The 24,815-nt window shown below is 41.4% G+C and overlaps 1 protein-coding gene across 8 annotated transcripts in view; it reads left to right on the forward strand.

Moving 5' to 3' along the window:
• Window positions 1-3,468: 3,468 nt before the first annotated feature.
• The window catches only part of PCDH7 (protocadherin 7), a 271,794-nt gene continuing 250,447 nt past the window's right edge, over window positions 3,469-24,815 (forward strand). For 3 of the 8 annotated variants that reach the window (XM_068188835.1, XM_068188838.1, XM_068188841.1), the window contains exon 1: window positions 3,473-9,314. In XM_068188835.1, coding sequence (XP_068044936.1) covers window positions 6,144-9,314 — 3,171 coding nt within the window. In that variant the 5' untranslated portion in view covers window positions 3,473-6,143. Of the gene's footprint in view, window positions 9,315-24,815 lie in introns of all 8 variants that reach the window. The other 5 variants (XM_068188834.1, XM_068188840.1, XM_068188839.1 and 2 more) reach the window with 5 other exon arrangements.

Genomic DNA, 24,815 nt, shown 5'->3' on the forward strand with positions numbered 1-24,815 from the left:
AAAGAAAGAAAGAAAGAAAGAAAGAAAGAAAGAAAAAAAAAGAAAAAAGAAAGAAAGAAAGAGAAAGAAAGAAAAAGAAAAATCTCAATAATTATGATTTGTAAGGACTATATAAACACTGCAAAAATCTTAGTAAACAGAATCACTATCTTTTTGGCTAAATATTAATTTTCATCATTCTTCATAAATGTGAGAACTCAGAAATGCTGATGTAATCCTGCCTATGCAAGTACCTTTCACTTTGAACAGACTTCAGTTTGAGTTTAAGAACGAACGATTATAATCATGAGAGATTTAACCACTGTTATCCAACACAGATTAATTCTGCTCTGTCAGTAACTTTTATGGTGCATAATCTAGCTCAAAATTCTCAAAGAGAGTAAAAGAGAAAGGATTTAAACAAAGTAACTGGTTTCATGCTTAGCTAGCATTCAGTTAAATAAGCACAGATGTGGGTTTTATCTGCTTAAAAGTAAATCTGTGGTTTTCTTATTTAAACTCTTACGTTTTAACATCCATCAGAAAGACTGTTGCTGCAATGAATAATTTAATCACTGCTGCCTATTACATGCTACTACACAGCAAGCATATTTGCAAAGCTGTGAAAGACACTGGCCAAGTGTCAGCACTCCCTGCAACTCAGCCGGCCTCCCAGTATATTCACTGCGAGCAACTCAGGGAGCTCCGAGCCGGCCAGAGGGCACTTGTGGTAGGGAAGAGAGTGAAGAGGTCACAACAGAATTGCACCAGATCAGCAAGACACTTTGGAGAGATGAAAGGTCACCGCGGGCTCCTGCTGCTGTGGTGTCATTTCAGCTGCTTGTCCCTTGGTGGAGTTCTTGAGTTAGTTTCGCCTTTCCGTCAAATGGCTTTAACTGCTTCATGCGGGGGTTCTGTCCTTGTTTTTACCCTGCTTTCGAATTTTTTGTCATGTTTACTGTATTTAATCTTATCCGCGTATTATTATGAATACGTTACTTTCAAGGCAATATGACTTTTTCCCTTCTGAAGCTTCTTTTTCGTTTGTGAGTGAAAACAGTAATATGCAGTATATATTTGTTAATGTATAGAGCGGTGTCGATATGTAAATAATCTGTCTCTCTTTAACCAGGGACTGATTCCCACTGCAGATCCCAGAAGTAATTTTCCAGTGAGAGCCACTGACATTCCTCAACTGTGAAAACCAAATTGTCGTGGGCTGAAAGCGCCAACTGCGGACGCGAGTCCGGCTGCCGGCGGCAGAAGCTGGGCTCGGCCAACACATGAAGATAAACCAGCCATTAATTATATCTGCATATTTTAACGATGACCCCTGTCTTTCCAATCAACAACTACAACAACGACAACAAAGCCTCAGTTCAGAGCATCGGGAGCTTGGGGGATGCACAGAGCCGGGGAAACTCCCAGGCTGCTTTAGGATTTCCCCACGTACAGTAGGCTGCGACTGTCAGCAAGACGGATTCCTTCCCACACGCAAGATGCCACTTCGGTGGCCTTATCAGATGTTCCCTTTAAGGACACAAGCTCCTATTTCCCCTCTGTATATCACCAGCATCTCGGGCTATTTTATTTATTACAGACGATTACATTTGTGATCCCTCTTCCCACTTGATCTCACCAGATCAGGAGGACAAATGCCGTGTCGTGTCTGAGCGCGTGTGGGCGTCTGTGTGCATCGGAGAGGGGGGGGCAGCCGGGAGGAGGGAGCTATACTGCGCAACAGATTTGCCCGGGAGGGACAAACCTCCCCCGCCTGGAACAGCCGGGCTTGTTCCTACCGACACCCGGGAAGATGTGGGTGCCCGGGCCGCGGGACCGGCAGTCTACGGTGCCGGGGAGGCGGAGAGAGGGTGCGGGGGTAATTCTACTCTCTCCTGTCTCGTACGAGTGGGATGCGGGGGGGGCGCGCGGGACACACGGCCAGCACGGCCCCGTCCTCCCCCCCGGCAGCCGGGGCACGTGGACTGGGAACAGCGCGGCCATCCACCATGCAGCGCACGTCGGGCCCATTTCCCACGCCGGCCGCCTGCCCTGGGGGAGGAGGGGAGAGGGGAGGAGGGGAGGGAGGAAAGGAGAATGATAGGAAAGGGGGGGCCGTTACCTCTGCTCCGAAAGAGGAACCAATCCACTGTGAAGGACGCAGCACTCCCGAGCAGGAAAGACATTGCACATTCAGAGAGAGATTGCATGTGAAGACACTGCAAAAAAGAAAGAAAGGAGGGGGGGACTGGGGGGCGCAGAGCGCGTGTGAAAGGCATAGTGTGTGTAAGAGAGGCCAGCGAGGGTAGGAAAGGAAGGGGGAGCAATTGCACATGGCAAGAGAAAGAAATCACTCATTCCCTTGAAAGAGGCGCTCGCAAGGAGACCGTAGTAGAAAGGACGGGGAAGGAGACGCAGGCGAGAAGGCGAGCGTCCATGCCGTGCAACAGCCTGGAATCCGATTAAAGTTTATGGCGGGGAGGTTAAAAATGCTCTCATCCCGCCCCTTCCCTGGCGAATACATTAAGTTTCCTGGCTGCGTTTAAAAACACAAAGGGACGGGAACAGCGGGACCTGCGGTTCGCAGTTGTATTTCCAGTGCAGGGAGCCAGTGTAATGCAGTATGCTGGTATTCCTACGTACTGGCATGTCTGGATCTTACACTGTGAACAAAATTTCCTCCTCACGGAGCTCCAGAACAGCGAGGGGGAATTTTGACAAATTCAAGTTGCTTGGCAAATATAATAGGGATTTGGTACTAATCCTACTTAACCCGTTGTGAAGATGCTGCGCTCCCGAACCCCCCTCCTCCGTCCGGGACTGCGGCGGTGAGCACTGAGCCTGCGCCGAGCTGGGCTTTCTCGCTGATGCTGCAGATAGAAAGCCGAGTGTCTCCAGCACTGGCGGGGGAGGGTTTTCGTGTTCTGGCGAGGCAGAGCGGCCGGGGCCGGTGCCAGGGCCGGAGGAGGCGCCGGAGGAGCAGCCCTGCAGCCCTCCGGAGAAGGGAGCCGTCCCTCCCTCCCTAGCGCCGACTCCATGCGGCGCGGCTCTGCCCCTCTGTGTCTCTGGTCTCCTCAAGGAAAGAGGTGGCAACCTTCCCTCCCTCCTACAATCATTCACCGCCCCAAATGACAAAGACACGCTGTGACCGTTGCTTTGAACCACCTCAACGTATCCGACCGCTTTTTGCTTAAATATGTAATCGCGATGAAAAAGACATTTCGCTACATTGGTCTGCATGAGTTTTTATTCAAAAGAGCCATATATATAGAGGAATGCACACAAAAACACATACTGAACGCGCACATACAGAACTTGCTTTCCCACATGTGTTCACAGAGGGAGAAAGAACAGCTGGATTCCTGCCTTCCCCTGGCTGCGCGCACGCACACAGGCGCACACACATGTACCCGCACACACCCGCGCACACACACACCCGCACACACGCGCACACACACCCGTACACGCTCATTCTCTCCCACTGGCTGCCCCCCACTCGCCTGCCCCCGGAGTTTCCCTCTTTTCCCTCCGGGCTCCGAGCAGAGAGGACAGGTAAGGAGTCAGGCATCACCAAGGGTAGGGCGGGAGCACACAAAAGCCATACGCGATTAAATGGCTCAAAGTCAAAAGGAGACGCGAACTAGACACGTCAGAATAAGCAAAGTTGAGCCGAAGAGCTTTGCCATTAAAGTTTATTTCCCACTTACCCAGGTAGGTGACGCTACATTTTAGCAATCATCGAAGCAGCAAGTCTCTGTTCGGAAATAAATCTGTTACTTCTTACATGTGTTTATTCTACTAACCCTCTCGCTCCCTTCCTGATCATCTCCGAGGTTTTTTTGTTGGTTTTGTTTTCTTTTTCTCCTAGGATACCCACAAACATGCTGAAAAGACACATTCAAAACATGGTAATAGGAAGAACACAATCACAAAGACCGAGAGGCTGAAACAGCATTGGGAAACAGGACGAAAGTCTGAGATGTAAGGCAGTACCCCTTCCTCCCTGGAGTTTTATGCAGTTACAGTGACTGCAGCTATTTCACAAAAGCACCGACACAACAGGGGAAGGTGGGAATCTGCAAAACGAGTTTCCTTACCAGCTTGATTCCGCAAAATGCACAATAGAAGAAAAGAAAGACGAACATACATTTGCTTTAAAAATCGTTGCTCGAGTCACAGTCTATAGCGGACGTGGGGAGGGAGAGGGTAGGAGAAAACCACTACAGATCACGGGTTTGAGAAAGCAACAGAAGCAACACGGGCGTGAAATGAGGATCGGTTTTGAGGACTGAACTGGTGCTTTGTAATGAGCAGCTATCCCACTTGCAGCACTAGCAGCAGAGACAGAGGGTAAGACTGAGCTTTCTGGAGTGCAGCGCTTGACTCGTCCTCCCTCCTCCTCCCTCCCTCCCTCCCGCCCTCCCTCTCTCTCTCTCGCTCTCTCTCTCTCTCTCTCTCTCTCTCTCTGCTCTCCCTCTTTCTCTCTCTCCCTCTCTTTCTGTGTGTATGTAGCGCAGGCGGCTCTGCTGCTGCGGCGTCAGGGAAGAGCTACCGAGAGAGGCTTCAGCAGCTCCCTTCACTTTGGGCAAACTTGCCGGTTTACCGCTTCTTCTTTTTTTTTTTTTTTTTTTTTCTTTTTTTTTTTCTTTTTTTTTTTTCTTACGTGTGAGAAGCTTCTCAATTGCCATTCAACATTTTAAAGCACAAGCCGCTCTGCCGTGAAAGCGCCTGATCCACACTTCTCTGAAAGACACAGGAGGGAATACACAATTGCAGATTTCACCCACTGTGGCGGTGCAGATCAAAGGAAACAACTGACTGATACAATTTTATTTGCAAATAGAACTCTGTATTTTTTTAATCGCGTCGCGGCTTTTTTTCCCCTCCCTTTTGCCATTCCGCTTAATATGGATGTAATTCAGAATCTGTGTTAATTCACATGGGGGATCCAGTTACGTCTTGTTCCGCTCCGGGTATAATTACGAGAGACCAATAATCGCCTTTGGACACATAGTTTTGTTGCTAACCTTTGAACTGAAAGGATCAAGTTCAGATCTGGTTACCTGCATTGGGACGGGAAGGAAGAGGAGAGAGAGAGAGAGAGAGAGAGAGAGACTGCAATCTCATTTGTGAATCGCTCTCAGTGCTGCAGATCCAGATTGCTTTAACACATGCAGTGCAAATGCAGGTAAGGCACACACACAAACTGCGGATGCAAAAACAAACTTGGGACTGTTGTGTGTCTATGTTCTTATCTCCAGCCTTGCAAATTCTGGGCAAACGGCTTCTGCAGTTTCTGTATCGTTGCTTTGTGACTAATGACCTTGCGCAGAGTTGTTAAAAAAAAAATCCGCTCCGGAGAAAGAGCTGAACATTTTAGGAGATCTCTGAAGATGGATTTGGGTGCTTTTCTGCCAACCAAAGGGGATATTCTGTGGACTGCACTGTAATACTCGGGGTTCTCTCCTATCAGCTGTGCAGCTACCGACATTATTGGGATTTTTTTTTTTACTTTCTTTTTTTTTTTTTTTTTTTTTTTTTTTTTTTTTTTTTTTTAAGAACTGCCCATTGCTAAGAGGATTTGGAGTTTTCCCGGACCCAAGCCCTTTGAATAAAGCGAATCACAATTTTTTCCCCTGTGTGTGCAGAGAGGGGGAAGAATAAAGCTAATGCCTTGGTCGTAAACGGCTGAGAGGGAGGGAGAGAGAGAGAGAGAGAGAGAGAAAAGAGAGAGAGTGTGTGAATTGTAGTTAACTCTAGTGTTGAAGGCGACGACCTGGGGGGCTTCGAATCGTACAGTACTGCTCCTGCTTTTATTGCAAACCTTGCAAAGTGATTACAGTAAAATCAGAGAGGAGGAGGAGGAGAAGGGGGAGGAGGAGGAAAATCCCATCCTATCTACTGAGATGAATCTTTAAAAAGCAAAATCCACTGTCCCGTGAACTGTAAGTATATTGCAACTGGAAGGCAGGGATAGCAGCAGAGGAGCCAGCAGGAGGGTTTTGACCACCAACTGCACCAGTCATGAGACAATAAGTTTCCAGAAATAGAAGGATTTTATAATTGATCACCTGGACTCTCAGCCTCACTGTTGGCTTATTAGGGGAGTTTATTGGGGGACAGGTGGAAGTGAGAGGAGGGCGGGGGGTTTCGGTACGAGGAAGATGAGGAAGATGCGGACCCTCCTTCGCTTTGTGCATTGCTGCTGCTGCTGCTTCTTGTTCCTCCTGCCTCCGCCGCTCTGGGTCAGCCTCGCAGCGGCTAAGCAGCTCCTGAAGTACCGGCTGGCCGAGGAGGGACCCGCCGACATCCGCATCGGCAACGTGGCTTCCGACCTGGGGATCGTGACGGGCTCCGGAGAGGTGACATTCAGCTTGGAGTCGGGCTCCGACTATCTCAAGATCGATAACATGACCGGGGAGCTGAGCACCACAGAGCGGCGCATCGACCGCGAAAAGCTGCCGCAGTGCCAGATGATCTTCGACGAGAACGAGTGCTTCTTGGACTTCGAGGTGTCGGTCATCGGCCCCTCGCAGAGCTGGGTGGACCTCTTCGAGGGCCGGGTCATCATCCTGGACATTAACGACAACACCCCCACCTTCCCTTCCCCCGTCCTCACGCTCACCGTGGAGGAGAACCGGCCCGTGGGGACGCTCTACCTGCTCCCCACCGCCACCGACAGGGACTTCGGCCGCAACGGCATCGAGCGCTACGAGCTGCTGCAGGAGCCCGGCGGGGACGGCGGCCGGCGCGGCGGCGGGGGGGGCTCGGCCGCGGCGGCCCCCGAGAGCGCCCCCTTCCCCGGCGGCAGCAAGCGGCGGCAGGAGGCGGAGGCGGCAGCCCGCAGCAGCGTCTTCGAGCTGCAGGTGGCCGACACCCTGGACGGGGAGAAGCAGCCGCAGCTGATCGTCAAGGGGGCGCTCGACCGGGAGCAGCGGGACTCCTACGAGCTCAGCCTCCGCGTGCGGGACGGCGGCGACCCGGCACGGTCCTCGCAGGCCATCCTGAGGGTGCTGATCACCGACGTGAACGACAACAGCCCCCGCTTCGAGAAGAGCGTCTATGAGGCGGACCTGGCGGAGAACAGCAGCCCTGGGACCCCGATCCTGCAGCTGCGAGCCACCGACCTGGACGTGGGAGTGAATGGGCAGATCGAGTATGTCTTCGGGGCGGCCACTGAGTCCGTCAGGCGCTTACTGCGGCTGGACGAGACCTCGGGCTGGCTCAGCGTCTTGCACCGCATCGACCGGGAGGAGGTGAACCAGCTTCGCTTCACTGTCATGGCCCGAGACCGGGGCCAGCCCCCCAAGACAGACAAGGCCACTGTCGTGCTGAACATCCGAGATGAAAATGACAATGTGCCCACCATCGACATCCGGAAAATCGGGCGCATCCCGCTCCGGGACGGGGTGGCAAGTGTCGCCGAGGATGTGCTGGTGGACACCCCCATTGCCTTGGTGCAGGTATCTGACCGGGATCAAGGTGAAAATGGAGTGGTGACCTGCACTGTGGTGGGCGATGTGCCCTTCCAGCTCAAACCAGCCAGTGAGGGTGAAGGGGAGCCACAGAATAAGCGCAAGTATTTCCTCCACACCTCGGCCCCTCTGGATTATGAAGCTGTTCGTGACTACAATGTGGTGATTGTGGCTGTAGACTCAGGCAGCCCCAGCTTGTCCAGCAACAACTCCTTGCTGGTGCGGGTCGGGGACACTAATGACAACCCTCCCATGTTCAGCCAGGCTGTGCTGGAGGTCTCCTTTCCAGAGAACAACTTGCCTGGTGAGAGGGTGGCCACAGTGGTTGCCACAGATGCGGACAGTGGCAAGAATGCTGAGATCACCTATTCCTTGGAGGCCTCGCCCCTCTCCTCAGAGGCACTGGGCAGCATCTTCAGCATTGACCCTGACTCTGGGGATGTGTCGGTGCAGGCAGTGCTGGACCGTGAGCAACGTGACACATATGAATTTCAGGTGACAGCCCGGGACAAGGGGGTGCCATCACTGCAGGGCTCCACCACAGTGGTGGTGCGAGTGTCAGACCGCAATGACAATGAGCCGCGCTTCATGCAGGATGTGTTCACCTTCTATGTAAAAGAAAACTTGCAGCCCAACAGCCCCGTGGGCATGGTGACTGTGATGGACTTTGACAAGGGCCGCAACGCTGAGCTCAGCCTCTCCATTCAGCCTGGAGACCACGAACAGGCAGCTGGCATCTTCTCCATCGAGAATGACACTGGAACCATTTTCTCCACTGTCTCTTTTGACCGTGAGCAGCAGACCAGCTACACCTTTAAGGTGAAGGCAGTGGATGGGGGTGAACCACCCAGGTCTGCCACAGCCACCGTGTCTCTCTTTGTGATGGATGAAAACGACAATGCACCCACTGTCACCTTCCCCAGCAACAGCTCCTACACTGTGCTGCCACCCTCCAGCAACATGCGCACCGTGGTGGCCACAGTGGTCGCCACTGATGCTGACACCGGTCTCAATGCTGACCTCAACTACAGCATTGTTGGGGGCAACCCCTTCAAACTCTTTGAAATAGACCCGGCCAGTGGTGTGGTGTCACTGGTGGGCAAGTTGGCCCCCAAGCACTATGGCCTGCACCGCCTGGTTGTGCAGGTGAATGACAGTGGGCAGCCACCCCAGTCCACCACCGCCCTGCTCCATGTCTTTGTCAATGAGAGCCTGTCCAACGCCACTGTGGTGGAGAGCCAGGTGGCCCGCAGCCTTCACACCCCACTGGCCCAGGACATTGCTGGTGATCCCAGCTATGAGCTGAGCAAGCAGCGGCTTAGCATAGTCATTGGTGTGGTGGCTGGCATCATGACTGTCATCCTTCTTATCCTCGTGGTGGTCATGGCCCGCTACTGCCGATCCAAGGGCAAGCATGGCTACGAGGCCGGCAAGAAAGACCATGAAGATTTCTTCACCCCCCAGCAACACGACAAGGCCAAGAAGCCCAAGAAGGACAAGAAAGGCAAGAAGGGCAAGCAGCCCCTCTATAGCAGCATTGTTACTGTTGAGGCTTCCAAGCCCAATGGGCAGCGCTACGACAGCGTCAATGAGAAGCTTTCGGACAGCCCTGGCATGGGCCGATATCGCTCAGTCAATGGTGGCCCAGGCAGCCCTGACCTGGCCAGGCACTACAAGTCAAGCTCACCCCTGCCCACAGTCCAGCTGCACCCACAGTCCCCCACCGCCGGCAAAAAGCACCAGGCCGTGCAGGACCTGCCCCCAGCAAACACCTTCGTGGGAGCTGGCGACAACATCTCCATTGGCTCGGACCATTGTTCCGAGTACAGCTGTCAGGCCAGCAGCAAGTACAGCAAGCAGGTAAGAGCGCTGCACCCCGCAGGCCCCAACACGCAGACACACGCACACAGAGCGGGTGAGGGAGCCGGGATGCCCGTCCCCCCGCCTCCCACACTGGCACTGGCACACACCCCGTCAAGGTTCAGTGACCCGTTCAGTCTGGTGCCCCCGCCCCCCTCCCTCCAGGCACTCAGGTGCACAGACCAACACACAGCACGAAAGAAGGATAGTCAGACATCTTCATTTCTTTTACTGTAATTTTTATCATTGCCTCCTCTTATCAGATCCGGCAGCCAACCAGCCCGTCCATGCAGCCGGCGCTGCCCCGCCGCAGGCGCAGCGGCAGGCGGCCGCGGAGGCCGGGGGGGTCTGTCGCTAGTCCCGACAGCGGACTGTAAGGCAGCCTGAGATGCCTTTTGTAGCCGCACGCCCAGAGGCCAAACCCAGCGGTTTTAGGGGGGTCGAGGGGAGATCAGGACCCCCCCACCAGGCGGAGCCGCCATCCTCCTCCCGTTCCCCGGCCCCGCCTCCATCAGCCTGTCCCGGCGCTTCCCCCACCGTGATGCTTTCCCAGCCTTAGGGATGTGTCCCTCCTTAGCTCCGGCTGAGGAGGAAAGTTTCGCCTCGGCAGCCAGTTGTTTCGGGGAAAGGGGGTTGCTGCCTGCCTGACGCTTCCTAAAGCTGTGGGTGAGAGTGGATTTGCAGCCGCATCGCTGAAGCGTTAATGGCTGTAATTACCGGCCCTTTCATTAGGACCAAAATGGTTAAATAATCTACACAGCCTATCTGCGCTTTAATTTACACCACGGAGATTTGCACTCATTGCAGCAGTTGCTCTGAATAAGCGTTAGTGAGTTTAGAATCGCACCCTAGTTATGTTTTCATTGCTTTTTTTTTTTTTTTTTTTTTTTTTTTTAAAATGCATTCTTGCCTATCTCATGAAATTTCATTCACGCTGAGAGGCCCTAATTTGCTTGCCCAGCTGCCGCATAACTCTGTAGTTCTGAGACCTCTCGGAGCGAAATGTGCCTTCAGGGGTGCCACGAGTGGCTGGCTCTGGTCTCGACTGTGTTGGCTCGGGCTCGGTTCAGTGAAGCTCCGATAGCCTTAAACTGGTGATGATAGGGACAGTCTTTACAGTCCTTGAAATAAGATAGGAATAGCAGAGAGGGGAATCAGGTTTCTAAGTGAAGGCTTCCCTTTATTTTATAAGACACTTATATACCTTGAACAGAGGTCCCTCTTTTTTGGGGGAGCACTTTTTGGGTGATAGGACATATAACATCTTGAACATTTTCTCAATTACAATGCACGTTACACAGGAACCTAGAGGCAAATGAATGTTGATTCACGTAACTACACATCCAAGTCTGGAACAGGGAAATTCTGACTAGATTGACAAAAATGCTTTCTTTTCCACTTATTAACATGCAAATATGGTACACGATGACATTTTTTATACTTTGAAATGTTTGCTAGCTTACTAAAATTGAAGTTTTACAAGTGTTGCCAGTATTTGCATTCTGCTCAGAAATACTTAAAATATAGTAGCATAAAACTAATTGTGTAAGCCAACCCTCCAGTCTTTCAGGTCACCAAATTAGTGTGATTGTACTGTCTACCAGTGCTTTTGTATATGTGGCTTTGGAAGTGATACAGACTTATAGAATGTTTGACACAGTAGTTTCTGTGTGATGCATTTAATCATTGCTGTCCTAGAGAGTACATCCCAATTTGAGTTTGAGAATAGTCTGTATAAAACACAAATTATGAAATTCTTTATCTTTCATCTCCTAAGGCTTATTAAGCACAGAGTAGATGATGCCATTTTAGCAAACATTGGAATAAAAGTAGCAGTGGAATATATGCTAAACAGATATCACTTCTTTCTTTCTTTTCTGCAATTCATCTAAACATATGGATTATAATCTGTTAAAGTGTAGTTTAATTTCAGTGTGAAAGAATGATTTGCATTCTAAGAGTAGGAAAGGTAAAGGAATACACATTACAAATTTCTGTTTTGCATGATTAAAAAAAACCCAAATTTATTTAAGATTATAATACAGTAATATATTTTGAATTATGTAATATATTCCAAGGATTTCTTTAGATATAAAATATATGAGAAAACTTAGTAGAAGAAAATGGCTTTATTGTACTTTTACAAAGAAGTGCACCTTGAATTGCTCCATTACTTATGTTGTTTGCTGCAAACCAGTTTCTCAGTGTTGATAGTTCTCTTGTGTTAAATATTTAGCCTGTTATGAATGTTCACTTATTCAAGAAGTTTATAGCCAGTATTCTAATGTCTTATCTATTTATTTTTAAATATGTAGAGAGTATTTTCACACTTGTAAAGCATGCATTTATATTGGAAATTGTCCAAGAAAACAGTAAAGGTAGTGTTAAATAACAGACTTTATGGGAGAGTCTATCAGTCACAAACCCTCTGTTACCACTTTCCTATGTGTACTTGCCAGCTTGTTGCTGAGTGACATTTGTATACTTTTCTTCATTTTACATAGTACTGAGGACATTAAGACTTGCATAAACAATATGTACACTTTTCACATCTCAAATATTGACACAGTATTTCTCAGTTTAGCAGGCAAAACACCTGGGGATTTTTAACACCCAAACCATGTGGAGCTCTTGTTCAGCACAATTGTTTAGAGAGAAATGTGAAGTAGATGCAGATAAAAAGTTCTGATGGGGTGTATATCAGATTGTTTCGTAGTTCTGCTGTACATATAGAAAAGAACCAGTAGCATAATGGTATGATTGTGGTAAAGAGACTACTTGAAATCTCTAAGAATACCTTTATTTACTTATTGTCAGTTCCCTTTGTTCTAAGGAGACATTAGACAGTGTATAAAATTTTAGAACAAGTAAGTGGACACAGTAGAACATACCTGCTCTAAGTTACTGGAGATGAGAGTGATGCTAATTTCCCATTAGTGTAATTAGAATTGGTAACTGATACTTTCCTATATCTACAATACAGCAGTTAGGAAATAAAGTCTCTACTTGCATGACCAACTGGTGTACCCCAGGGAACACAGGTTGTTTTCATTTCCATGATTTGATACTTAATTTTTAAGGTGTTAAATTGAATTCTTATATGAGTTTCAAAATACATCATGTTTGACACAGGACTGCATAAGAGAACTTAATTGGAGAAAACTGCAAACAATTTGTAACTCTCTTCAAACATCATGTCTTTTTCATAAAGTTTAAAACAAAATTCTCCATTCAGGAGACTTCTGACATTTCACAGTCACTATTTTTTAGGACTGTTTAACAAGTTTAACTCTTATCCTTGTGTTACTTAGCGTGGTATTACTCTGAAATATTCTTTTAGCCTCTCACTTATCAATTCTCTCCTTTACAGTAAAGCACTACAAATGTTTAAAACACTTAGCATTCCACAGGTCTTAATCACTTGCCAAAAGTTAAAGCTGTACAGAAGTGTTTTACTGAATGGGGATGAGTATAAGTGTTTTTCTGGATCATGAATTTAAAATTTGAAACTTCCAGGTGCTGCACATTGCCCATGAGGAGCCTGTATGTTGGGATTTCCAGCAAAGACACCCAAAGATAATGAAAGCTCAGTGCCAAAGGGAAATCAGTTAACAGCTTAGAGAGTTACATACTTAATCATAAGTCTCATAATGAATTTTAATTGTAAATACTTGTTTATCATTTATTTTTAAAAGATATACTTCTCCACCTCTTTGTCTCACAGTGCAAAATAGTGTCATATAAGCAGTTTTATTTCAGTTAAAATTTTAATCATGAATCCACATGTTACCAACTACTCTTTGAAGAACAAACCTTTCAAACACTCTTTATATGTTTATATTTCTTAGCTATCATCTTTTCTTGGTGTCTTTTTTACTTACTTTACTAAGCAATAATTATTGTCTCTATAAAACACTTCAGTTATAATGTTGAGGGTTTTTTTGCTTGTTATTTTTTTAAGAGATATTGGTCACTATAAGTGGAACTTACAGAAACAGTAAAGGAATTCCTGAGCAGACATATTTCTGTACTTCAGGTATTGGTTTCTCAGCCAACTCTGTAATTCTTTATGAAAAATCCTAATGCCTTTTCTCATTGAAAATGTATTGTTTAATGAAGAAAAATATTTATCAAACCAGTGTGCTGGCATTCTAATTAAAATTATATGCATTTCCTGTAAAGTCTTACTTTCCTGAAAGTGAAATACATAGAAATTAATTTCTGAAAAAAAAGTCCTTGTTCAGTAGGCAGTTAATTTATAACATAAAATTTGAAACATTAGTCAGTCTGCTGCAATATTGCAGAAGCATTTTGACTAGTTGGTTATCATGTATTTCAATTGTATCTATAAATGAAATGGATCCATTTCCTCATTAGCATGCACATATACTCAGCAGCCTTAATAAGACCCCAAATTCAACCATTAAGGAGGCTCTCCGTTTAACCATACAGGAGGGCATCATCTTTCTTCTTGTTTATGTAAAGACGCACACATACACAGAGAGGCTTATCTCAAAGGCTATTTTTTATATTCCCAAACACATCTAAAGAATAAATTTTTTCACAACCTTAAGCTAAGAAAATACACTACAGTATAATAATCATAAAAATGACAAAGTCATTGTGGCACTAACTGCCATGCCAAAAGAAAAGAGAACATTGTTATTGAGTATAAACATTTGCATTGTTGACTTCTTTCACACATTTATTTCATACTGTTTAGTGAAAAGCATACAGAAGTATTTTCAATTTTCTGTTCTCTTTTTGCATTATGTTAAATATTTTACAATTAGTTTTTAAAAGTGACCCACATTTCACCTTCAGTAGCAAATTATGATGAAAGGGCTAATTAAACATGAAATGGATGTATCATTGATGCTTTCATTATCTTTATTTAACAGAAAGTGTTCCACTGATAAGTGCAGCTTTTATTTTTTTACTCTCCAGTAAAATCATCTTGTACAGCACACAAATGACTAAGTTACCACTGAATCATTCTGCACTCCCAGGAGATGTACAGAGCCAAAAGGGACAGGATCTGAGTAAAGGAGGATACATGCTCTGAATAAGTAAAGAACTGTACTATTACAGGCAAGGGGTAGCAAAAAACATCTTTAAAAGGACAGAATCTGATTTATCAACTCAGACAGCTCTCTGGCATTATACAAAGTGAACTTGGGTTATAACCATGCTTAGCAGCTTTACTATTGCTGTCAGTCTTTATGTTTCTGAATGTGTTTCTTCCTCTTTCTCTCTATCTTTTTTTTTTAAGTTTTTGTTTAGTTTTCTGGTTTTCTAGTATTTGGGATAGTTGCTAGTTTGACCATCAGTACTGCTTTGCTTCATCTCTGCAGCTTCAGATTCATTTTCTTTCAAGTATTTTCTTTCAAAAGTTTAAGAAGGTTTATGTACTTAGTAATATGCTAGGCTACTTTGACATATAAAACTAATCAATTTGGTTTTGCACTAAAATATAAAAGAAAATCAACAAACTTCAGAAGTAGTTAGCATTATAAGTCAACTAAATCCTTGACAAGCACTCTGAACTCTTCACTATAATTGCAAAACATTTTAGTACTTAATTACTAATCTTAACAAGATTAACATAATTTTGACTACATATATAGGGAGTACTGATACAGGCATATGAGCAATCCAGTACAGTATTTAGCAGGAAGATTATCTAAGCAAGTCTGCTTCCAACAGACATTTAGAAACTGTTAAAGCTGCAAAATATACTTTTTTCAATCTTAGGCCATATTACATGTAATATGTTTCATGTAATTTATGTTCTGCATTTCTCCATTAAAAAAAATACCTTTTTAGATGGTTTTATTTCAGCATGTGCTGAGAAGATGGTATTTTTCTTCCCTGATTTTTCTTTCCTGGAAGAATAAATTTGTTTTCTATTATCAGATTTTAGACTTTTGTAGCATATACAATACATTCATTTTAGTCAATAATTGAAATGACAAAAATAGACCAACAGCTACAATCAAGGATCAAAAAAATATTTTAAATTATTGTTTTTTTTTTTTTGTACATAAATTTGCATTATTTTAATTTTTAATTAAGTTTGTAAAAGAAAATTGTGACCTGCATAAAGGTGTATTTCAAGCTAGGACTAATTTAATGTTTTCCATATATTTCAGGAAACAGACTTCCCAAGGTCATTTGTATTTTGTTGTTGTGGATGACAAAATATCACAGTGATGCTGGAGTAACTTCTGTTACTCAGAGTAAGCTTCTGAAATGAGTGACGAGAATCAGAATGGAATACCACCAGAATAATCCATAGGAGATTTTAAACTTTTTAATGTCTTATTTTAATGCGATTTCCTCTAAAAATATTTAACTCAGAGCAGGTAATGAACACAAGTCAAAGTCTCAAAATGTGATTATACTGAAGTATGAGTTAGTCAAGTTCCTGAATTATGTCAGTGGTACACATTGAAGTTGTCTAACTGTGTGGAGATGAGCTTAGCATGAGACATTTGACCACTCTTATGTGGCCATTTTCACTGACAAGAGATCTAAAATTAAGAACAACTTTTGAAGGTATTAAAACCCCAAGGGATTATATATAGCACATACAAACAGTGTGGAGGAACCATTTATTATTATTTTTTGTGAAATGAGAATATAGAAAAACTTTAGAAAAAATTTTGGAGTTTGAACAAAAGAACAATGAAGTTTGAACAAAAGCAATGTTCTAGCTCCATTTAAAACTGTAAGGTAGGTAAAAGTGATGTGACCATTATCTTCGTCTTTCAAAACCTAATTTACCTTATGAACTACTAATAAGAGTGAGTATATTTTTTAAAGGCAAATATTTTTATGTCAGACGAGATTTAATGTTCTAATGTCTGAGTTTGTAACTGAATGAAATGAATGTGTGCTTGCAAGTAGCATTCTTGCAGTATTAGGAAGCAATAAAATTGGTATTTCTCAATAGACCTTTATCAAGGTCTTTTATTATCTACAGATAATTATGGATAATATAAAGTTTGTTTTTTAAGGCTATGTACAGAAGGTAGGTACTAGATGATGCTGAAAATTGCTCATAGATAGAACCAGAATACCGAAATACTGATTCCACTTGCCAAAAATTCAGGGACAATTATATTTTGCAGTCATGTCTGAAGAAATTCCTTTATGGTACCCCCTCGTAAGTAAAAAAAAATTGCCAACTGACAGCACAAAAATTCCTGAATTTTGAATGGTCATATGATGATTGTGAAGAACCTGCCATAAACTCCATTTAAATTAGATTCTTGACTGGTGGTGTGGCCAGGAAATGTATTGTCTGTTATGTGTCAAATATTTTGTCTGTTGTAGCACTTCTGAAAGAGAAATGGGAGGGGGTGCTGTAATTTATTCTGTCTATCCGTATATAAACGTCAAGGTCTCTTCAGCCCTGGAGCAGTGCAAAATATGAGAAGTAGCCCCTACTTCTTTTGGAGAAGCAGAATTACTTTAACGCAGAGACTTATCCTTGGGTAAAAAAAAGGGATCATCAGGACAATGCGTTTAAAGGGATATAGTCTGGAGTAGAATTATGTTTCTGACTTCAGTGTTGTGCTGGACAATGAACTCAAGGAAGTTATGGAGACTGTAATTGCATTCTGGTTATGGTTCAGCTAAGCATCCTAATGTCAGTTTAGGTAGCTGAAAGTTCCTGCACTGTCTGCACAGAGCTGCGTGCACAGGGTGTATGACACAAGACCTGGGTGTCTTCTGTGACTCTTTTCTGTAGCTGCAGCTCAAGGCCAAACCAAAAAGCAATCATTAAATTATTTGGTTTACTTAAGGGAACAATATTTAAAATAAAATTGAGCACTCTGTAAATGTAGTGCACTTTGGCAGCGCTGAAAATTATTTTTCCTGTGAGAGCTTCAGCACAATTTTCAATGTGTGTGCCACACACATGCCAATTAATAGAACAGAATCTGCATGTGCAGATACCTGATTACATATAAGCAATTAACTAAATTTTCATTCATCATCAGACCTCTCAGGTTGATGTTTATCTCAGGTGAAACTACAGGTAATGCTACTAAAGTCAATCAAATTTAGCTAGTATTAACTGCAATAAATTGTGTCAGGTGTTGTAATATTCAGAAAATGCTTCCTATTAGAATAAAATATAGATCGAGAAAACCAATTTATCAGTTTAGATGTTAATCCGCTGCATTTAAGTTATCAGCATGTATATAAATATAATTTGCAAAATAACAGAGTAGGTTTTTGTCATGCATTACATCCAAATGTAAAATTGTCTTTCTAAAAGAGTCTGGAAATGATGTGGCTTTAATGGCACTTCAAAAAAGTAAGATTTTAATATTGAAAACATTCTTGTTTAATCTAATGGTACAGCAAGAATACATCTGTCAAGCTACCTTTGTTGGTCCCCAGACAGGTCATGGTGTTTGTTCATGAAGCTGTTACCTCTTGTGGGCATATTTACGAGAAAGGCTTAACCTAAAACTATCCTATCAACTTCATAATGCAAAATGTTGCTTCAGATGAAATCTGGCCATTTGCGTAGGAAAATCTGCTTGGTTTATTGCAAGTCCTATTTAAAACACTATATTGTACAAGAGAAAATACTTCTGTAGTTTGCAGTCTTTGAAAACGTAAAAGACAAGAGCTGAAATGCAGATAATAAACCAACAGAAAACTAAAGCATTAGTTCATCTGCTCCCAATATTTTCAAGTGATATTTTAAGCCCCTGTTTTACACTTTTGCTATTCACATCTTTTACAGTCTTGCTGGTTTTAAAATACATCTGATCTCATCATGTCACACCTGCTCTAAGTGAGGTTACATTGTTTTAAAATTTGAGTAATGAAATAGTTATTCTTTCCTTATCCTTTAATCTTTCCTTATCTCTATCTATGTATTCCAAATTGGTTATAATGGCATAACGTGTGCCTTGTGTGATAGTGAGAGAGGATATCCATCATTCTGCTGGATTAGAAAAGTGCTATTTTCAGTGAGCGTGTAATTATATCCAATTGCAGTACAAGTCTACAGAAGGACAGTAATTGATTTACTTGAGAGAGAAATATTTGTTGAATTTTCAAGTAATGTTTTAAGTTCTTATATGGCGGGAATAATTGCACTGGAAACTAGAAATATCTACTTAACAGGGCACTATGTGCTCAGCCTCTGAACCTCAGCCCAGATCTTGGGTAAGATCCTTCACACTTTAATGAATTTAGAAAATTCACTCACATGGCTCCTTTGACTATATACTGAAAGGTTTTACTTTTCTTCCTGCAATATAAGGGCCTAAATTTTAATCGTATTCAGAAGAATTCCATTAATTTGAATTTTATTGTAATGGGATTTTTCTGAATACGAGTAAAATTCTAAAAGCTCTAAAGCTATTTCTAGAGCAGGTGTCAATTCTGATGAGTAAAAGTTAGAGTAGGGTGAAACAGAGCAGTACCTGTTTTCATAGAGTCTTTATAATATGAGCGTTTCTCCAAGGAATTGCAACACAAAGTCTGGGTCATGTATTTTGCTCAATTTGTTACTAGATGCATATGAAAGAGAATAGTAGACATATCTGAACTAACTACAGTGCAGATGTGAGTAGTACTTTATAGACTGGCAGAGAATTACCATCGAGGTGCAGTAGGTGTTTTGCCAGCACATGGCTTTGTGTAATTGGTGGGTTCACTCAATAGGTTCAGTAACTGGCAGATCCTTGAGCAGCCAGGAAATCACCAGGGCTTGGTGCACCACAGTAATTCATTCTCTTTAAATTCACCAGGTTCATAGGTAGAAATGATAGGTGTGCTACTAAAATACTTGCTACTTGTGGTGTTTTTCTGTGCTTTTATACAAGAATTAAAAAAAAATACACAAGGCAGCTTTAGTTTGGAAGTAAACTTGTGCAGGTGTTTACAAAAATGGCTCTGCATTTGCTATCCTGTGTTTTGCAGAGATCACTGGACACTTATATAATTTATCTTTTTTTGTGCAACATTGGTTCTAATAATAATTATTTATAGTCTTGCTGGTATTCTGGATCTTTCTGTTTGGTCTTTAATGCAGATGAGAAGATAAGCAACCGTGTGAAATTCCTCTGTGCAGCATTAATTAAGAAATTTTTTTTTCATTATATTGCAAAATGTTTTATCACTTATGGTCTCATATTCAAGGAGACTGTGTGATGCTTATTCTGTTGGCCCTGATGAATGAATTGAAAATTTATCTTGGAATTTCTAATACTGCACATTAGTGTACCTTTCTAGGAACCTTGAATACTAAATTTATGTATTTTTTCAATACTAGTTCTTAATTAAATATATGAAGGGACTGAACTCTTTAAATTATATGGTAAACTTCCTGGAGAATTAATGTTACAGAAATATGAAAGGGCTGGCTAAAGCATCACTCTACCAAATGTTTCTAAAAGGCTTTATATATTTATAAGATTTCATGATCTACTATTGATGCAAATTACTAAGGATAAAAGAAAATCCATCTGTTATCAAAGAAAAAAATAAATTAAATAAATCCAAGGATTTGAAAGACTTAGCATTAAGGACTAAATATTCATACTTTGTGATGGGTTTATAGTAATTGACAGTAGAAAAGACTTCCTTTTAGCATTTACAATGTGGGTTATTTTCTTTTAAACTAAAGAAAATGACTTTGCCATAAAAGCTTCTCATGTAACATATCCTGTCTCATTTCATAATTTCCTATCCTTCATTGAAATGTCTCAATTAAAATATAGCCTACACCATTTCATGTTGTGTTGTGCATTACTAGCTTTATTGTTACCCTTACTATTAAAATGCCTTACTATTAAAATAAATGCTATTTATTTAGCTACTGATAATTTAATCAAATGGTCAGTAGCTAAATAAATAGCATTTAATCAAGAGCTGTTGGTTTTCAATCAGCTAGGAAACAGATTACAGGCCTGAGCACAGATCTAAGGCTTGTGTCTCCAATCTGCAACTAATTGTGCACTGATAATAGCACTGCCCACAGGCAAATCTTACTCGCTGTCCCGATCTATGATAGATTTTCCTGTATGTTAATATTACATCAGATGGACTAATTTTGTTGTAGTTGCCATATTTAACCTTTCCTTTTTAACTGGAAATATATATTGTTTGGAGATATTACCTTCATGTTTAATTTCTGAAAATAAATGCAGAAAAAAGAGAAATCTCAAGAGAAACATTATAGCCAAGCTTTTCCCTTTAGCTTCTTCTCCTTAAAACAGTTTCTTCTTTAAAAGATAAAATATTGCTGATACTTAAAGATGTACTTATATGTAATATTACATATTCTGTGGCTTATGTCAGGGATTGAGGAACATGTCTTACAAACTGCAGCAGGAAGCAGTGCTTCACTCCCTCCTGGTGTGTGTGGACTAGCTGTTGGGGGCGGTGGGTCCTGAGTTCTCTCTGGACCAACTGCAGATCACGTAGTAACTGTATATAGCAGATGTGCAGATTACATCGTTAAGACATTATAAATATTCACATTTTTCCAGTGTGAAGTTGATGAGGGTGATTAAACACAGAGCAGACCCAGTATTGTACCAAGACTTCACAATTTCAGATGCTTCACAAATTCAGATCGCCCTGTAAAAGCTGCTTTTAAACTTAGAGGATAGAATAGCAAATACTGCCTGTAGTCAGCACATTATAGTGTTCTGGAAGAAAACTGTCTTCTGAGCTGTGTTCATTGTTCTTGTGAAGTGATTCCAACAGTTTTGAATCTTTATTTTCACCTTGCTAGTTATGCAAACAGCTCTTCACTTTTTTCACTAAAGCAAGTGGGAATTGTTCACTGTCACAAATAATAAATAACAAGAGTACCTGATATGCAGTGCATGGAAGTGATAAAAACACATGCTTATGAGTGCTTGAGATTTTGAAGCTATTAATTTTGAACTTTTTGATTGCAGTTCTGTTTTACAAGAATGGATGCTGTTAGGGCAGCAGTACCCAGTGACAGTGAAGGATTATGACAACATGCATTTATCACTGTGAGCTTGATAAATTCAGTGCAAGAGATGGTCAGAAAATGCCCCTAAACCTGAAGTCATAAAATGTATCTTGCCTTTACTGAAAGTTAAAATAGTGAACATTTTTCTATTACTGCTAATGATCTTTTTCAATTAGAATTCAATACTAATATGAGTATGCTTGAGAAGGTTTCTTTGTGCATAAAGAAATGTGTAGCTCATACCAACATTAGTGAATTTCTTAACATGTACACTGAGGGAATTTAGGAGTTTTGTGCAGAATGCTGTTGTATATATAACGTATAATCATATATGGAAAGGTCCTTTAAAAAAGATCAGAAAATACTATAGCAAGTTTGGCATTAATAAAAGTCAGAAGGACACTTCAGACTTTCAAGAATGCTTTAAAACATTTTTAAAGGAACTTAGCACTAGAAGTCTAAATTGCAAGTTTGTCTAAAAGTATACTCCCTGACTACTTTTATGTAAATCAAAATGTGGTATATCATCTTCCATTTTGAGATTGCACCATTCACAGGTAATAAGAATGTTTCAAATCAGAAGCTACATTTTTGGATTAGGGATAGGAACAGGAATTTCAGTAATAATTGGACAGCATTCTGTAGTGGTATACTGTAAGAAATTAGAAATTAGAATCTGAATACTTATTCTGTAATATTTATGCTCAATTTTCAAGGTGATAACAAAGAAAATAAATCCTAAATTATACAGTAGAAAGTCCTGAAAAAGGGAAATAATTTAGTAAGAACTTGTCTAGAAATGTTAGTACTTCATTTTTTTTATCTTTATCATTCTAGGGAATTAATCTTCAGCCTTTCTGAAATCCTCACTGAGCTGGCAATTTTTTTCATATTTCAGAACATCATCAAAGCCATGCTAATCTGGACCAAGGGCATGTCTCAGAGTCCTTGAATCTCTGAAGAAAACATTTTGCTGTCTTTCCTATTTTTAACATAATCGAGATTCACTTCAAACTTTTATAAAACCTTTAGAGAAGACAGTTTGATTATTTACAAGACTGGTGTTATAGGATACAATCAACAGCTTACAGTTCATTGCAAGATTAATAAGAAAAAATTGCAAATCCAGGAGGCATATGTTCTCACTGAATGTCTGGCTCAGTAATTAGACAATCTGGCTACTGAGTGAGGGACATTCGTGATAGGTTGTAATGTAGATCTCATGTTTAAGGCATTGTAAGCCTGTAATCTGGAGGAGGAAAAGGATAGATATAACGAGAAAAGGAAATCCAGATTTTTTTTTCCTGTAATGTGAATCTGTAGGTATTTGTTTTGTCTCCCAAAGGAAAGGCCTAGCATTTGAGCAAGACTTTTCTCACAGAAAAGGAAAATAGTTGGAGTTCTGTAATTTTTATTTTTCTCTAAATGTAGAATTTTCTTCATAACTAAGAAAATCTAATTTTTAATCATCCAACGCTCTAGATTCTGTCAAGGTCTTTCATTAATTAATATTTGTGTTTTACTTTGTCAAGTAAAACTGGTACTCTCTACCTTCCTCATAATCAAAAACAGTGCACTTTTAAGACACTGGGGCAGATAGGAAAATTTCTTCTTTCTGTATTTGTAAGACTGCCTACTTATTTTTTCTATGCTTATATTTGGAATGACTTTGAAGGGACTTAACAGGAAGCATAGACTAGATAACTACTACTAAGACATAAAGGAAAAAAATAAAGAGAACCCGTGAGGGAAAAATTGCTTTCAAAATATTTTTCCCAGTTTTTCTTTTGTTAAATATGAAGATTCTGGTTTAAAAAATAATTCTAGGTAACCTTAAATGTTAGCTTTATGGAAAGCTGTTTTGAGAGCCAAATAAATCATTCTGCAAAATTGTTTGGTGTTTTGGACAGAGAAACTTTATTGAGGATGCAGTAGAATACATATGCTGACATACATGAGAATTTCACTCACATATAACATATCATGAACTCCAATACTATCTGTCCTCTAATCCTAGCTTTGTGGTCTGCTTTCATAGTCTTATCTTCCCAGTAAAATCTGAAGATTTTTGTATTTTCGTTTCAGTCTCTGTTCTTCCCACCAAACCAGTTTATTTTTCTAATACTGTAAGAATCAGATAGCACAATAAGAGATCAAATGTTATGAAAATGTGGAGACTGAATATTATTTCAATTTTGTTCCTTCTGCTGGATTACAGAAAGTGTTGTAGATCTATAAGTATGTTACTGTTAGGGATTTTGGTGTTTTTGTGTTTATTTGTTGTTCTTTATTTTTAATAATTAAATCCTATTCTAAAACCTTAAATATATGAAGATCTGAGCATATATGATGAAAGGTAAGACAGTGAAGACAGTAAAGATCTTCACTGACAGATTTTCCCTGTCCCATGGATTAACAGCACATCTGTATGACTTCTTGGATACTGTTTTCCTGAAGAGGGGATTTCTTTCTGTTATAATAAAACCAAAGGAACAACAACAACAACAAAAAAAATCAAAATTGAAAAAGAAATCCATATATCAAATAACCTACCAAAACAAACACCAAAAAAACCCCAAATCAACCAAAAACTGCAAAAATGTTCCCCAACTCAGGCTGATTTCTGTTTCCATGAATCAATACCTCTAGTCAAATTCACAGTCAGTCTGGCAAACACCTATGACTGACCTATGCTGTAGAGAATAAACAGAGACGATGTCAGTTTTATGACTAATCCTCTGTGTTTCATGAAACCTTTTCTTTCCAAAAGAGGCTTAAGTATTTTGAGCACAAATGAAATAGTGCCCATGTTCTCTGCTTTTCCATAATTCAAGAGCTAGGAAGCCTGATTTGTGAGAAGCTTATTCTGTGACTTTGTGTGTAATTGACAGTGAAGGGGGAAAATGAGGCAATGTTACGCCTTTGCCAGTTCTTTTTAAAGGAAGGAATATACTTACTCATTAATGATCCAAGCTATGAATAGATTCATGGTTTATAGCACAGCCTTAGAGTGGTTAAGAGAATTTAAGGGTTTATCACACAGCCTTGAAAGAGTCTAAGAGAATTTAAAAGAAAGCTATTCAGACTGGAAAATTCTGGGTAAACATTTACCTATCTTCTTGGCAGTTCATTATTAAATTATATGTTGGCATTTTACAGTCATAGAAATAAAAGAGAGGTACAGACAAAGTAAAAGAAACACTCTGATGACCTATCATTAGAGTTTAAGCTGAATAAATATTCAGCATCTAAAGAATGGAGCAGAGGTAATAAAAATCATTGCAAAGTACTATCCACAGTGCATAATATCCAGTAATATAATTTAGTTCATTACATTAATACATGATGTAGTACTGTATGATGCAGTATTATCACACTCTTTCTATGCCTTGGGCTTAAAATTGTTCAAAGTCTTAGAGTATTTCTAAATATTAGATGTTTCATGATGACTGGCAGATAAATGCATTAATATAACTGTAAAATAATGAAATCATGTCAAGGTGTGGGAATTTATATTT

Source organism: Anomalospiza imberbis, chromosome 4 (genome assembly GCF_031753505.1).
Source record: "Anomalospiza imberbis isolate Cuckoo-Finch-1a 21T00152 chromosome 4, ASM3175350v1, whole genome shotgun sequence".
In the NCBI taxonomy this organism is placed as follows: domain Eukaryota; kingdom Metazoa; phylum Chordata; class Aves; order Passeriformes; family Viduidae; genus Anomalospiza; species Anomalospiza imberbis.